The sequence below is a fragment of the Dipodomys ordii genome, unplaced genomic scaffold (assembly GCF_000151885.1).
Source record: "Dipodomys ordii isolate 6190 unplaced genomic scaffold, Dord_2.0 Scaffold18, whole genome shotgun sequence".
Classification (NCBI taxonomy): Eukaryota; Metazoa; Chordata; class Mammalia; order Rodentia; family Heteromyidae; genus Dipodomys; species Dipodomys ordii.
In genome coordinates, this window is record NW_012267234.1 from 16,854,785 (window position 1) to 16,868,570 (window position 13,786).

Genomic DNA, 13,786 nt, shown 5'->3' on the forward strand with positions numbered 1-13,786 from the left:
TGCAGCACATGTATGTACTTGGCAAGGCTCAGCACACACATGCACACGGCGCACATGTGGACACATGGTGGGTGGGAGGCTGACCTTGCTGGAGAGCAGGTCAGGTGGAGCCCGGAAGCTCCGGGGCTCTGGGTGGGGAGCCCAGGGGTGCCCAAGGTCGGGGTCAGAGAGGCTGGCTTCAGTGCACCTCACCTGAGGGTTGCCCTGAGCTCCAGACCTGGACGGAGACCCCAGCCCCAGGCACTGCTCGGGGCACATCGCGTCTCGAGGCCTGTTTTCTCCACACCCTGTGGCCTTGGCCTGCTGGCTGCAGAGTGGCAGCTGCCTGTCCCAGAGCAGGGCGCTTCCCTCGGGACGGCGGTGCCTGCTTCCTCCCAGCCCCCTCCCTGTCCACTGGAACCAGAAATCCTGCAGTTCCCTGGGGATGGCGGCACCTGCCGCCGGGCCATGAGCTCCACCGCGCGGTGACAGGACCAGAAGCTCCTGAGTTTGCGGACGGCCACCCGAGGTGTCCCCACCTCCACGCGTGTGGCCTGGGGCCGTGTTTCCCGCTGTAGGGGTGTGGACTTCAGGGGGGAGGGAGGAGAGTCCTGGGCAGATTGTCCTGGATGGGCCGGGGCCTGTGGTGCTTCTCAGAGGACAGTAAGGTGGCACCTCAGACAAGGCGATGAGTGGGGGGCGGCAGGCGGGGCGGCGCGGGCGGCGCTGCCCTCACCCAGGCACGGGCTGCCCACCTAGTGTAGACTGTGACCCGGTGGTGGTCAGGGGTCAGCGGCGCGGCTTCACGCTGGGAGTCGGGTGACACCCGGGGCTCCCCGGGGAGCGTTTCCTTGTGACCTCGGCACTTGTGGGTGGGGTGAAGGCGTGGAGTGTGAATCCCCGGAGGGGTCAGGCGGGGGGTACCCGGCGCGGAGTCCAGCGCCGGTGGACGGTGGGTGTTGGTTTGGAATCTCGGTCCACTCTGGCGGCCAGCGCACACAGCGCAGCCGCCGCTGGGGGACGCGCTGGAGGCCGGCAGGGCCAGGCGGTGGGGCGGCGCCGTGGGTTCTGGGGACGCCCCCCTCGGTTTGCTGGGGCCGCCTTCCTCACGGTACCCGTGCCAGCGAGCACCCCGCTCTTCAGAAGGGCACGGCCCCCTCTTCACCTGCACCCCATCGCCTCTCGAGGCCCCATCTCCGAATGCTGTCACGCGAGGTTGTGGGGGCTTCGGCCTCCGGCCACGGGTGGCTGAGGGTGGACTGTTGGGAACTCGAAGCCCGAGAGGGGCCCAGATGGCCCCGGAGCTCACCCCTCCCCCCGGCGCCCCGCCCCTCTGCAGCCGACTCCAGGGAGGAAGCGGCGAAGTGGCTGTCCGGCCTGAAAATCCTCCACCAAGAAGCGCTGAGCGCATCCACCCCAAGCATGATCGAGAGGTACCTGCGTGCTCCCCGCCCTGCCGCCTTGGGGGACACAGACCGGGGCGGGGGGATGTGCAAACATGGGGCTTCGCATCTTTGAGGCCCATCGAGTATCTGGTATACAGTGGTGCTCAGTAGCGGTGGTGGATTCTCTGCCTGTGCTCCCTGGGAGGGTGTGGGGGGGAAGGGATTGGGGTGAACTCAGTGAGCTGAGCCTCTTCCCTCTGCCCCATTGTCCTGATTGGTCTGGGCATTCGTGACCCTCGGTAGAGGGAGTTAGGACTTGATGAAATCTCCCCCCCCCTTTTTTTGTTGGTTGTGGGGCCTGAACTCTGGGCCTGGGCGCTGTCCCTCAGCTCTTGAGCTCAAGGCGAGCGCTCTACCACTTGAGCCACAGCACCACTTCTGGCTTTTTCTGCTTATGTGGTGCTGAGGAATGAAACCCAGGACCTCATGCATGCGAGGCAAACACTCTACCACTGAGCCACCTTCCTAGCCCCAAATCTTGCCTTTTTGTTGTTGTTGGTGGTTACGAGGATTGAACTCAGGGCCTGGGTGCTGTTCCAGAGTTCGTTTTTTTTTCCCCTCCAGATTTCTTTTGCTCAAGGCTAGCACTCTATCATTTTGAGCCACAGCTCCACTTCCGATTTTCTGGTGATTCATTGGAGATTAGAGTCTCATGGATTTTTCTGCCCGGCCTGGCTTTAAACCACAGTTCTCAGATCTCAGCCTCCTGAGTAGCTGGGATGACAGGCGTGAGCCACCAGTGCCCAGCCTGAAATGACTTCTTTTTTTTTTGCAAGGAGCATACTGGGACTTGCACTGGTTTCTAATATTCTTTCTCTTTTGGTCTCCAATCTCTTCCTAGTTGGCTGAGAAAACAGATTTATTCTGTGGATCAAACCAGAAGAAACAGGTAAGAATCCTTCACAAAATTTCAGTTTGCTTTAGACTTACAATTTATTATTATGTTCTGGTTGCCGGTACTGGGGCTTGAACTCAGGACCTCCCGCCGTCTCTGAGCTTTTTTTGCTCAAGGCTGGCACTCTGCTCCTTGAGCCACAGCACCATGTCGGGCTTTGTGGCGGTTATGTGGAGACAAGGGTCTCACGAACTTGCCTGCCTGGGCTGGCTTTGAACTTCAGTCCTCATCGCAGCCTCCTGAGTGGCTGGGGTTCCAGGTGTGAGCTGTGGTGCCTGGCTTTGGGGCTCAGTGTGGGTCCTGTCCAGGGCTGGGCTGAGGTGAGGTGGGGTTGCTCTAGACCTCACTCTCATTTCTTTAACAAATGTGTGGCCTGGGTGGATGCTGTGCATTACCAGCAATCATCTTTGTGTCGAGGCCTACACGATCAATCCTCCGTTGGGTGTGGGCCGGTGAAAGATGAGGGTGCAAACCTCTGTGTAAACTTGTGCGTGTGCAGACGTCTGCATCCGGTCACGGGTCGGGGCCTCCCGGGCTGCCGACTTTGACCCGCTGCGAATCTCGGGTTTGAATGATGACGGCTGACGTTTGCTTAAATTTGCATTTCTTTCTTTCTGGCCACGCCCACTCTTCTTTTGCTTTTGGTGTGTTGGTTCTGGGTTTGTTTTGGAGATGGGTTCTTGTGCTTTGGCCTGGTGGACAGTCGAGGGGGGACCTCTGACTGTGCTCTTCCTCCTGCATAGCGGGAATTACAGGCATAGGCTGCGGTGACTGGCTTGGTTGGAAGATGAGGTCTTGCTGACTCTTTGACCCCAGCCAGCTCAGACCACGATCCTCCCATCTCTGTCTCCCGAGTTTACTTGGATCGCAGGCGTGTGTCACCACACCTGGAAAAAAACCCCATTTATTATGCGCTTTGCATGCCGGACTTTGAGCCATTCTGTCTCTGGAGAGAGTCTCTCTCCGTCTGTGCCTGCACTGGGACTTGCACTGCATGCTGACTTTTTTTCTTCTACTCAAGGCTAGTGCTTTGCCACGAGAGCCACAGCTGCCCTTGGGCTTTCTGCTTGTTAGAGATAAGAGCCTCACGGACGTTCCTGCCCAGGCTGGTCTGGAACCTCGCTCCTCAGACCTCAGCCTCCCGAGTAGCTGGGATCTCAGGTGTGAGCCATGGTCCCCTCCGCAGGGAGGAAGCCGGCTTCTGGGTGTCACCTCCCTGCAGCTCTGTCAACACATGGAAAAGCCCCACCTTTCCTGAGGCCCACAGGGAGCGCCTCACAAGCCACCGTGTCCCAGGCGCCGGGAACACGCGGCTGCTCCCCCCTTTCTTGCCGCCCACGGGGAGGAATCGGCTCATGGTTTCCTGAAGGAGAACCCGGGGATCCGAGGCCAGGGCAGGGCTCCAGGCGGCAGGGGCCGAGCCCGGATCCCAGGTGCTTTGCTTGGCCTGGGCTGTGGAGAGTGCGCAGGGTAGGGGCTCCCGCTGGGCATTCTCATGGCCACCCCGAGGCCCAGAGAGGCTGAGTCAGGTGCCTGAAGCAGCTCAGCTAGCTTGGTGTGGACCGTGCCAGGGTAGACTATTCTGGGGCGGCTTTTTCTTTTAAATTTTCCTCTTGAAGAGCTAGTGCGAGACAGAAATCTGTCCTTCCTGATGAGGAAAACCAATGAAGCTAATGTCTGCCATGAAAGCTATAGTTCTGTATGTGACTCTATAATCACGTGCACGCGCACAGAGCACGTGTTTGCCCATTTTGAGGTTGGCACAGCTGGAAGGCTGGCAGGGGCCTCCAGGGTCTGGCGTCCCCCACCGCGCCTTTCTTCAGAGTCTGCTGGGATAGCCTTCCTCTTAAAAGCTGAGCAGGACTCTCTGCATCTAGAGACATTGCTGTCTTCTGCTTCCGGCAGTGGGGATTGAACCCAGGAACCTCAGCTTGCTCTGCAAGCTTCTACGTGTTAAGCAATGCTCTCAGCCCTTTGGTTCTCATGCATGTTTTGCCAGCCTGGCCTGAGATTCCAATCCCCCCTTTGCATCTCTGCCTGCCAGGTTGCTCGGATTGCATGCTTGAACCACCTCACCTCTCTGGGGATTTTTCTCCTGTGGTGGGGTCTCACTTTGTCCTGGCTGGCTTTGAATTTGTGATTCCCGCCCCCCTCCCCGCCCCCCCACTGCCTCTGCCGTCTCCTGAGTAGCCGGGATTATAGGCCTGCATCACCATGCTTGACTTACAGGTGATATGGTAGGTGTCTGTCCATCGCTGAAGGATGCTTGGGCTGCCCCTCCTTGTCCGTTGCTGTGGCTGATGCTCCCCGCCTCTGCTTCCCGCTCTGGGCCCCGTAGACTGTCCTGGCCCTCTTCGTAACAGCGTGAAGCCCTGTGGCGCTGTTTTATGCACAAGGCTGTTCACGCCGGGCACACGGACTTCCATTTTCTCAGCATCCTCCCCTCCCCACGGCCCTCTGCGGACGCAGCGTCCGCTTCCTCCGTCCTGCGGGCTGTGCGGCTGGGCTGGGGAAGGCGGCAGCGGAGACAGGCGAGGCTCCATGCGCCTCCCTCTGTGCCGATGGCTTGCGTGTGGTTAAGAGGCTCTGAGCTGGGCACGCCTGGCATCCTCTGGGCACCGGAAATTGAACAATTAAACTATATAGTTTCACAGTGAAGCCGGGAGCCAGAGAGCTTGGTGCAGTCCCCGGCAGGGTGCTGCCCGGGTTCCTAGATGGCCGAGCCCTGCTCAGACGGCCGCTGACCGTGTCCCAAGAATGGAAGTTACATGCAGTAGAATGAGGAGTGGCAGCGCGTGGCCGGCGGCCATTCGAGCCCCCGATGTCGGCCGTTTCCACCCCATGGAGAGTCCTGTCCAGCAGAGGTGTAAAGCTCACCCTCACGCCTGCCGCTGCGTGAGTGGTGGTTGGCCATTTCATGTCCCCGGGCCGCAGTGTCCTCAGCTTGAAGAGTCGTCCCTACCTCACACCTTGGGCACTGGGCTGGCAGGGAAGTGTGTGTGTGTGTGTGTGTGTGAACCAGCTTTGCTCCATTGGTAATGGCTGTCCCAGGTGCAGTGTGGACCGGATCCTGGCCCTTGGCCAGACTGGCGCTGGAGACTGAGAAGAGCACGGCGATTGTTTAGTAATGTCTGCTGTGGAGGAGGCGGAGGCTGCTGGGGGTGCGGGTGTGGCTTCCAGGGGAGCTGGGAAAGGTGGTTGTGGCGGTGCAGCTTGGTGTGCTGACACTGGGGGCTCGTTTGGGCAAGGCAGCTGATGTGGGCAGCCGCTGGGCAGTGGGCCTCTCGTGCTGGTTCGGGGTTCACGACCGTCCCTGCTGGGGTCGGCCAGACCACGGTGTGCTGTGGACCCCGGTGCAATCTGTCCTGAGATTCTCTGTTCTGGCCGGCCTCCAGAACTGTCTCTGGTGGTGGGCATGGCCCCCCTCCTGGCACAGCGCTGCGAGGTGCATCTGCGCACCGAGAGCTACTCCCACCGCCGCGCACACTCCAGCGCTGCCGTGAGGTTGGTGGTTGATGAGCTGCGCTCTCTCTCTCTCTCTCTCTCTCTCTCTGTCTCTCCCTCCGTCCCTCCCTCCCTCCGTCTCCTCCCCACTCAGCATTGGCCTCCGGGAGATGAAGGCCATTCTGCCCACAGTGAACTTCAAGGTGAACAGCGTGAAACTCCTCAAGGACAAGTTCATGGTGAGTCTCGCAGCCCTGCAGCTCCGTCTTGTGCAGCGGGTCGCAGGCCTGCCGGGCGGCCTGCTGCGCTGGGGAGTGGAGTTCTAGAAAGGTCTCTGCCCTGCAGAGGTGTAGTCTGTGCTGACTGTGATGTCTGTGTCAGACCTCAGCTCTGTCTCCCCCACCGCCCTTCCGGACAGTCCCCCAGTTCCTTCCCGGGAATACGAACACGCGTGTCATGCATGTGTGCCTGTGTGTACATGCGCATGTGCACGTATGTGTGTGCACACACATTCGCGCTGTATTTGGGCTTGAACTCCAGATCTTGTGCTCTTGCTTAACTTTTTCACTCAAGGCTGGTGCTCTACCACTTGATCCACAGCTCCACTTTTGGCTTTCTGGTGGTTAACTGAAGATACTAAGAATCTCATAGACTTTTCTGCCTGGGCTGGCCTGGAACCTTGATCCTCCTGTCTCAGCCTCCTGGGTAGCTAGATTGTAGGTGTGAACCACCAGCAATCCAGCTTCATTTTTCAATTACTGAGCTCCTAGAACTGCTGGCCACGCCTTCCTCTGATCTCTCTGGAACGTTCCTTAGGAACTCACAGAGAACACAGATGGGTGGAGCAGAGGAAGGGGAAAATGTGGTTTCTTGGAGGCCCTGGGGGTGGGGCTGGGAGGACTGGCGGCCTCCCATGTTACAGATGAAGGCACCGAGTGTCTTCCAGTGGTGTGAAAATTAAATTACCCAGAGCCATGAAGCCGTCTGAATGGAGTCAGGCTTAAAGACAAGCATTATGCTTTAAAGTATAAATTATATGTATATATTTATAAAAGCATCAGGATCGGGAAGTCCACAGTTTGTTTTTTTTTCTATTTTCTTTTTCTTTTTTGTTGGTTGTGGGGCTTGAACTCTGGGCCTGGGCGCTGTCCCTGCGTTCTTCAGCTCAAGGGAGCGCTCTACTGCTTGAGCCACAGCACCACTTCCGGTTTTCTGGTGGTTCGTTAGAGATCAGAGTCCCACAGACGTTCTTGCCCGGGCTGGCTTTGAACCGCCATCCTCAGATCTCAGCCTCCTGAGTAGCTGGGATGACAGGCGTGAGCACCGGCGCCCGCCTCTTCCACAGTTTCTTTGCCCTCCGGCAGGAGGAGTTCTCTGCAGCTTTTGGAAACCGGGCTGAGACTCTTGCAGGGGTTTTGGGGTGCGCTGCCCGGGTCCCTGTGTTTTCAAGGGCAGACAGGCTAGGAGCCCGAAGACAGTGTTGGTTAAGATGGATTTTAGCCAGATGCTTTCTGCTGAGGGCGGAGGCCGGCTTCGAGCAGCTTCTGACGCGCAGTGATGGCACGTGCTTGCTGTTGACAGGAAATCAGCACCCACAAAGACGAGCTCAGCTTCGAACAGCTGCATCTCTTCTACAAAAAGCTGATGTTCGAGCAGCAGAAATCGGTAAGAGGGTTCGCAGAGTCCCGCCTGCACTGGGAATCCCAGACAGGAGCCGCTCCTCTCCCGCCTGGCCAAGGAACCACCGTACCATACAGTTTGCCTTTATTTTGGTGTGTGTATGTGAGCGGGTACTAGGACTTGAACTCAGGACCTGGGCATTGTCCCTGAGCTCTTGTGCTCCAGACTGGCGCTCTACCGCTTGAGCCACAGCACCACTTCTGGCTTTGTGGTGATTCCTTGGCGATAAGAGTCTCCTGGACTTGCCTGTGGGAGCTGGCCTCCAACTGTGATCATCCAATCTCAGCCTCCCGAGCAGCTAGGGCGACAGGCAGGCTGCATAACTCATGTAACATCCTCATTCTCTGCGTGTTCCCATTGCAGATACTTGATGAATTCAAGAAGGATTCCTCTGTGTTCATTCTGGGGTGAGGAGCTTCCCGCCTGACTCCGGCACTTGGGGTGCTGTGTCCTCTGCCCCGCTGACCTCTGGGACGGCCATCGTGGGGGAGGTGGGGGGGTGCTGACCATCCCAAGACTGTAGCAGGAGTAGCAATGCATGGTGGGGGGCGGGGAGAGTCCAGCGCATTCTGGAAAGAGGCCTGAAGGACTCGGGTGCTTCTTGTAGTGTCCTGCGTGGGATTGCACAAGTGAGCCGTTTTCTTGTTTGTCTTTTGTTTCAAATCAAACCTGAAACTCTTAATGGGTCAAAGTCGTAGCTGGTTCATTAGACCCAGGCTCAGTGAGAGCGAGTTGACACTTGGACATGGCTTCGCATGGCGCTTGACATGTCACAGACACGAAGGACACGGGTGCCCTTAGAGTCCTGCTGCGGGACTTGTCAGGGCCTTCGTCCCACAAGTGTCCTGTGTGCCCCACGCCTTTCTGACCAGGAGATGTGTTTGCATGGGGCTGGGGACCCCTGGACGGTGGCTGGGGTCTGGGGCTCGAGTCCTCATGGCCGAATGAATGCCTGACCTCTCATCACCGTCCAAATCTGACCCTGTCCGCGGCAGAGCACATGCCAGACTGGTGTGCAGTCTTTGTGTGTGTGTCTGCACACGCACGCGCGCCAGCAGTGGAGCTTGAACTCAGGGCCTGGGTGCTTTCCGTTAGGTGTTTTTTTTTTTTTGTGCCAGTCCTGGGACTTGAACTCAGGGCCTGTTCCTGAGCTTCTTTTGCACAAGGCTAGCACTCTACCACTTGAGCCACAGCGCCACTTGTGGCTTTTTCTGTGTGTGTGGTGCTGAGGACTGGAACCCAGGGCCTCAGGCATGCTAGGCCAGCGCTCTACCACGGAGCCACCTCCCCAGCCCTCGTTAGTTTTTTGCTCTGCCTCCTGAGCCACAGCTTCACTTTCAGCTTTTTCCTGGTTCTTGGAGATCAGAGTCTCACCGACTTTCCTGCCCAGGCTGGCTTTGAACTGCGATCCTCAGATCTCAGCCTCCTGAGCAGCTGGGATGACGGCGTGCGCCGCACGGTGCCGGCCTCTGTCCCTCGAGCTCTGGGCCTGGCGCTCCTTCCCGCCGTGGCTGAGCCCTGGTCTCCCGGCCTCGGCGCGTCTGTTCTAGCAGCCACTCGGCCTCCAGAATGGGGGAGCAGAGACCCTGGGGGCGTCCCCACCTGCCCTGTCCCTGCTTCTCCGTGGGGACCGTGTGCTCGTGGGGCCTGGCACGGGGGCGCTGGCTGCCCGTGAAGGCCCCCATCCTCCCTCTCTCCCCGGGGCAGGAGCACGGACCGGCTGGAGGCCTCCGTGGTGTACCTGCAGGACTTCCAGAGGTTCCTCCTGCACGAACAGCAGGTGAGGAGACCGCGGAGCTGGGCCATCTCGCAGCCTCACCATGCCCGGGCTGAAGGCGGGTGCCACACAGCACGGCCGGCCTCCGTGGCTGGGTCCCGCGGGCTGGCATTGATGAGGAACGCCCCGGGGAGGGCTGGGTCCCGCGGGCCGGCATTGATCGGCATTGATGAGGAACGCCCCGGGCAGGGCTGGGTCGGGCGGGGTGGCCGCACCCCGGGGCCTCAGCTGGGAGCTGGGCTGCGCCTGGGCTCTGGGGCCTGGCACGGCCTCAGGCGTGCTGATCCCTCGGAAGATGTGGCCAGGGCCTGCGGACGCTGTTGGGTGCCACAGTGGGAGATGCAGCCGGATGTGGGGGGGGTGCTTCTGGACACCCCGTGGCACCCGGGGTCCCCCTCCAAAGGGAACACAGTCTCCAGGACGGCAGGGCTGGGGCTGAGACACGGGCATGGCAGTAAGGTAAACCTGGGTCCTCTCACTGGCTGTGTGGCCTCGGGCAGGTGTCTTAGTCTCTCTGTGCCTCAGTTTCCTTCTCTCTAAATGGGGGGGAGAGCCCCCCCACCTCTGCCAACTGAGGGACAAGAAAACGGCCATAGTATGAGCACATGCGTGGGTGTCCTGAGTTTACAGTTCCTCTTTATATCTGTCATTGATGGATCAGTGACCCGGCCACCTCTCCCTTTCTTCCTCTCCCTCCCTCCCTCCCTCCCTCCCTCCCTCCCTTATTTCTTTCCTCACTCCCTCCCAACTAGTCTTTCTCTTTTAGAGTACTTTTTAGGGTCACAGCACAATTAATTTACCAGGCACCGGTGACTCACGCCTGTCATCCTAGCTACTCAGGAGGCTGCAATCTGAGGATCATGGTTCAAAACCAGCCCCGGCAGGAAAGTCCTTGAGACTCTTATCTTCGACGAAGCACCAAAAAGTTGGAAGTGGTGCTGTGGCTCAAAGTGGTAGAGTGCTAACCTACCACTGCAAAAGCTCAGAGACAGCGCCCAGGCCCTGAGTTCAAGCCCCAGGACCAGCAAAATAACAACAAAGCAAGAAACAAAAACAGACAAGAGAACACACCCAAACCCCAGTCTTGCTGAACAGTTCAGCGACTACTGACCCACTAACGTTTAGATCGTCCGTGTTCTTGCCTTTGCTTCCTCCTGCAACCCCCCCCCCCCCCTCCTGGCTGGAGAAGGCCGGCGTTGCGCACGGAACGGGGCTACTTGAGAAGCCGCGATCCCGTGTCACGTTCCCGTGCGCGTCAGGTGACAGCCCCTGTTGCAGGAGACCTGCGGCCCCCAACGAGGCCGGGGTGGGACGGCCGTGCGCCCCGGGTAGAGATGTGAGTGGGGGGGTGGGGAGCAGCTCTGGCTCAGCCTGAGGCCGGGTCGGGGCTTAGCCGCGGGGCACAGAGGGGTTTATCGGGCCCAGGGACATGTTGGCCGCTGTGACACTTAACTGTCTTTCTGAGCTGTTTTATTGGCCGGTGTGATGCTGCTGAACCATGCGGCCAGCCTTGTATTTTGCTGGTGGCCTTCGAGATGGCGCCTCCCCCCCCCCCCCCCCCCGCGGTCACTCGGGTGGGCTTCCCAGCCCTGTGCTGGGACTAAGCGTTGAATTGCATTTTGGGAAAGAACTGGTGTCGGGCCTTAGAGCTGCTGTGGAGCAGCAGGCCTGGCGCCACCTGGTGGCCGCGGACGCCATTTCCCCTGCAATAGAGTGAATGAATGACTGGACTGTCATGAATGACCGGCGGGAGGGTCACGTGACCCAGAGAGGAGTGAGTGAGCCTGCAGAATTAGAACCCAGCACCCCTAAGCAGCCTGTGCGTTTGGGGGACTCTGCATGCCTCCTTGGCCCTTGGGGCGAAAGTGATTACGACTCTTCTAGCAAGCACGTTGGCTGCGTGCGGTTTAGAATGAAAACCTGACTTATTTATGCATTTGCTTATTTATTTTTTTTTGAGACAGATCCACTCGGCCCGTGCTGGCCTTGGCTGAGGTAGATCCTCCTCCCTCAGCCTTTCTGTGCTGGGATTACAGGCTTGTGCCACCATACCTGCCTCAAAAACTTAAGATAGTAAAAGAGATATTAAGTAGTCCCTGTCCTCGGTACTGACCCTGGTATGTAATGGCAGTGTTGTAATCAGGATGGAAACGTGGACTGTCTGAGTCTCCACCCATGGCAGATTAACATAACTCAGGGGGGAGGAAGATGATGAGGAGGAGGAGGAGGAAGAGGAGGAGGAAGAGGAAAAGGAAGAGGAGGGTGTGTGTGTGAGCGCATGCGCATGCGCACGCGTGTGTCTAAGAGTGGGGTTAAAGGTCAGCCCCCAGAGCTGATTGGGCCTGCCTGGGCACTATCTCAGTCAACTTGTGTACTGATAGAGGCCCCAGTTTCCCCATTTATACAGCGCAGAGAATAGCATGTGCTGCCCGAGGTTGTGTTCCGTGGAAGGTAAAGTGGTCATTTGTCTTTGAGTGGGTGCCAGTATTTGAACTCAGAACCGCTCACTCTTACCTGGCGTTTTTGCTCCAGGCCAGTGCTCCACCACGCGAGCCACCGTTTCACAGCAGGTGTTCTATTTTTCGATGTGTTGTACTGTATTTGTTGCTGGTTAATTGGATTTGAACTGTGATCCTCAGACCTCAGCCTCCTGCATGTCAGGGGTTACAGGCGTGAGCCTGTGATCAGTGGGAGGGAAGATTTTAGCGCGGGCCTCGTCCAGTCCGTGCGCAGTGTTGCTTGCACCGGGGCTTTAGTTGTGTATTTATTTTTATTGCTGCGCTGTGTCACAGTGCCGAAGGCATTTTGGACCTCTTCTGGCAGAGGTCACACAGAGGTCATACAGCTGCTGGCGCCCAGGCCTTTTAACACAGCCGAGAGCTCGTTCCGAGGGAGGTGGACGGTCTCCTGGGCCGTCCTGCACTCTGACATGTGGACTGTGATGGCCACTGTGCGGAGCGCCGAGACTCTCTGCAGCCTCCTGGCACTCCTGCCCAGGGAGATTGGCAAGAGCCACCCGCAGGCCGGGGATGGTTTATACCTTGTGCCAGCCAGGCGGGGCTCTGCGACCCCATTATGTCTGTCACTGGCCCCCTGCTCTTTCTCACATCTGCCCTTCCCATCCACCGTAGGGCCTGGGGCACATTTACCCTCCCTCCCTTCCTCCCTTCTTCCCTCCCTCCCTCCTTCCCTCCCTTCCTTTTTATGTGTCTGTCCTGGGACTTGAGCTCAGGGCCTGAGTCCTTGTTCAAGATTAACACTCTACCCTTCGAGCCACAGCTCCACTTCTGGCTCTTTTAGTGCTCACTCAGAGATAAGAGTCTCATGGACTTTCCTGCCTAGGCTGGCCTTGAACCGTGAACCTCAGATCTCAACCTCCTGAGTAGCTGGGCTCACAGATGTGAGCTGCTGGCCTTTCTTCTCTGTAAGAGCAGAGGATGTAAAACATGGCAAGGCGGAGGGGGTCAGCGGAGGCAGCAGCAGTGTGCTTCCAGCCAAGTTCTATCTTTTCTGCCCGTGACCGCCGGGAGTCAGGGTGTGGGGGGGTAAAGGCAGTAGTGGGGGCAGTTTGCACCCTGTAGATATGTTCCTGACTGTTCTGACGCTGCAGAAGTGATTACGGAGCTGGCCACCTAGAGTTCAGACATCACTAGCCTCTGATCGGGCAGCGCACGATCTCACATGACTCCATTCTGCAGCTGTTTTCCAGTTTGCTTACTTGGCACGCGGACCGCTGCTTCCCAGCTCTGTGAACTGCCATCTTTAGGTGATCGCTCTGGGCCTCTCTGTCCTTGCCTCTAACGTGGCAGTGACGTCCGGAGTTTAACACTAAATCTGTGCCAAGAGCTCGTCAGGGCAGGCACAGGTCACTAGCAGCCGCCACTTGTTCTTGTCAATAAAGTTTTATTGGAACACAGCTGTGCTCCTTGGCTTTTGTCGGCGACAGCTATTCATGATTGCCAAGGCAGAGTTCAGGGGGGCACCAGACGGCCCGGCACGGCCATGGCCTCGGACCCACGTCGCTTCTGCTCCTTTGGCTCCGGTTCCCAGCAAGCCTGCGCGGCGGGAGGCCTCGGCCGGATGTGTGGCCCCTGCGGGCGGCGACTCAGAGTTGGCTGAGGTTCCGTCCTGGACCTGAGCGATGAGGGTCTTGTCACCTGCATTTGTGATGATTTCTCGTTTGTCCTCCTTGTCCCTTGAAGGAGCCCTGGGCTCAGGATATAAACAAAGTCCGGGAGCGGATGACCAGGTTCATCGATGACACCATGAGAGAGACTGTGGAGCCTTTCCTGTTTGTGGATGAGGTATGGGGGCCGGGCGTGTGTGCGTGTGCGTGCATGCGTGTGTGCGTGTGTGCGCATGTGTGTGTGCGTGCCGGGTATATGTGGGCCGGGTGTGTGTGTGTGTGCGTGTGCCAGGTATGTGTGTGCCGTGTGTGCCGTGTGTGTGTGTGTGTGCCGGGTATATGTGGGCTGGGCGTGCGTGCGTGCTTGTGTGTGTGCGTGCGTGTGTGTGTGCATGTGTGTGTGTGTGCATGCTGGGTATGTGTGGGCCATGTGTGTGTGT

General features: G+C 58.4%; 1 protein-coding gene across 1 annotated transcript in view; it reads left to right on the forward strand.

Annotated features, from left to right (window-relative positions):
* Positions 1-13,786, forward strand: part of Plcg2 (phospholipase C, gamma 2 (phosphatidylinositol-specific)) — a 68,663-nt gene that overhangs the window by 21,956 nt on the left and 32,921 nt on the right. Inside the window, exons 3-9 of the mRNA XM_013012701.1 lie at positions 1,319-1,412; positions 2,266-2,313; positions 5,918-6,002; positions 7,345-7,428; positions 7,807-7,850; positions 9,151-9,223; positions 13,423-13,524. Of these exons, the coding sequence (XP_012868155.1) occupies positions 1,319-1,412; positions 2,266-2,313; positions 5,918-6,002; positions 7,345-7,428; positions 7,807-7,850; positions 9,151-9,223; positions 13,423-13,524 (530 nt within the window). The remainder of the gene's footprint in view (positions 1-1,318; positions 1,413-2,265; positions 2,314-5,917; positions 6,003-7,344; positions 7,429-7,806; positions 7,851-9,150; positions 9,224-13,422; positions 13,525-13,786) is intronic.